The sequence below is a fragment of the Trifolium pratense genome, linkage group LG5, assembly GCF_020283565.1.
Source record: "Trifolium pratense cultivar HEN17-A07 linkage group LG5, ARS_RC_1.1, whole genome shotgun sequence".
Classification (NCBI taxonomy): Eukaryota; Viridiplantae; Streptophyta; class Magnoliopsida; order Fabales; family Fabaceae; genus Trifolium; species Trifolium pratense.
Window position 1 is genome coordinate 9556558 of NC_060063.1, and position 2310 is coordinate 9558867.

General features: G+C 33.3%; 1 protein-coding gene across 1 annotated transcript; it reads left to right on the top strand.

The window, feature by feature from the left end:
* Nucleotides 1-308: 308 nt before the first annotated feature.
* LOC123886008 (fasciclin-like arabinogalactan protein 4) lies at nucleotides 309-1805 on the top strand. Its single transcript, XM_045935346.1, has 2 exons — nucleotides 309-506; nucleotides 856-1805. Exon 2 carries the CDS (start codon nucleotides 1038-1040, stop codon nucleotides 1803-1805), a length of 768 nt encoding a protein of 255 aa, XP_045791302.1. The 5' UTR covers nucleotides 309-506; nucleotides 856-1037.
* Nucleotides 1806-2310: the final 505 nt, after the last annotated feature.

The following is a 2310-nucleotide window of genomic DNA, read 5'->3' on the forward strand; positions in this document are numbered from 1 at the left end:
AATAGATAATATAAAATTATTCAAGTGTGAGGAGGGGAGTGAGAGAGTCAAGCATGGCTCATAGTCATGGTCATGAATATGAAAGGGCATTAATATCATAACAATAAACAGTTAGTGAAGTATCAATAAATTATTATATAAACTTAGAGGTTACAAAGTCTTCAACTTCTTTTTATAAACTTAGAGGTTACTATTTGAATTGGACTATCATTTTATTTGTAAAGTATTCACACAAGTAATTAAATTTGGAACTTTATAGCTTTATATTTTTTTTTTCCTTATTAGAAAGTGTTGAGAAAATTCCTTGTGGAATTCAAAGACCATCCCTTTTACTTTCTCTCTCACCTTTGACACGTATTTGAATACCAAACTTCTATATAACCACTAAGATAGACCCATCATTATTCATTTTTCATTAACAAGTTAGTGCTATCTCTTTTTCTCGGAGTAAGACTTCAATTCATAGCTCAAATATATACACTTCTCCATAAGCTATAACAACAAAGGTTTGAATTTTACCTACCCTTTTCTTTTAATCAAGTTTTTTCTTCATATAATTATAAACATATCCATTATATTTTTCCTTTTCAAAAAAATATGAACATATCCATTTAATTTCTTTGATTTTTATCAAAAAATAATTATTTTCTTTTTAATTAAAGTTGGCACCCAAAAATAAATAAATTAAGTTGCATTTCTCGACTGTTCTATTTCATATGTGATTTAAACATATTTTTGCATACTCTGATAATAAAAAGAAATGTGGTTATGATATTTTTGTATGGTTGTTAATGATTTTTGTATTGTGCTTTATTTATGGTTTGATTAATGGAGGTGTTTATGTAATTTGAACAGGATTAAAAAAAAAGGGTAGATTTCAATTTCATCAAAAGAATCGAAATTGGTGTGAATCAAAAGCTCTTGGGATTATCACTCTTTGGTCTATCATTCACTCTTCTTCTTGTAGTCCTTCAGTTGAGTTTTTTTTTTTTAAGTAGGTAGAATTTTTTCCATTTTAAATTTAGAATTTTTTAAATATGGCCTCTTCTTCAACCTTCACCCTTCCCATTTTTATTTTTATTTCCATGTTATTCTGCCCAGCACTGTCCGTCGCGTCTGGCCTCAATGTCAGTGAGGTCATGACGAAACAAACAGCGGCGGGGGCGGGGGACAGCCTACACGTAACTGCCGGAATCTTTTCGGATTTAAAACTTGATTTAGAATTAGAAGCACGTTCGGCGTTCACACTGTTTATTCCAGTGGACGCCGCCTTTACCGACCGGGTAAATTCTAAGCTTGATTCTATAAGTGTATCACTTTTATATATTTTGATGAAGGCACATGTCGTGAGACAGTACCTTCCTCCTGATTTCCTCCGGGCATTGAATACATTCTCCCCTCCCACCCTTGCAAGTGAAGCCATGGGGCTTTCCTTATACCATCTTAACATTTCGGTGGGTCAGACCTCTACGGTGATGATAAGAATGGGAGCTGTTGAAGCCGTAGTCAAGAACACGGTTTATTTCAAATCTCCCATTGCCATATATGCCATCTCAAAGGTTTTATTACCTGTTGAGATGTTTGGCAGCGGTGATGTTTCTCCCCCTCCTCCTCCTCCTCCTCCTCCACCTCCACCTCCTCCTCCTCCTCCTCCTCCTCCTCCTCCTCCTCCCCCCCCCCCCTCTCCGCTCAGGACAGCCTCCACAGCTTTCTCCTCAGATTGCTTTGGTGTTTTTTATTTTAGGTGTTTGTTATGTATTTTTTTTATTTGGTTGAGTGTTATGTTATGTATTTTTTTTGTGTGAATGTACAAATTTGAATTATATAAATGAAGTATTAAGTTTGTTCATTTAATTTGTTATTTAAGTTTGTTCATTACATAATAAACGTTACCTGTTTTATTCACAAAAATTGACTATTAAATATTGAAAATAACAAACATAAATATTCACAAAATTTGACTATTTTTTTGTCAAAAATAAAAGTAAACTGGACAATGACGAGGTCGTAATCAAACCACTTCTCCAAATTTGGACTTTACAAGCTAAGAATAATTTTTAAGCATTGAGACAATTAACACCGGTTCAGATTGTTTTAACATGACTTCAATAATTTTGACGTATGCTTCAAGTGGTTAAACAACAGTTGGAATTGAAATATAAGAACAAACCAAAGAAAATGATGCATCAAGTTATAAATGCAAATCTCGATTTTCATGTCTGCTACGGCGTTCTGTTTTATATAATACAAGATCTGCATTCAAAACGATGAACCTCCCTAATTATTAACTCCAAAAACAGCTATAACAAA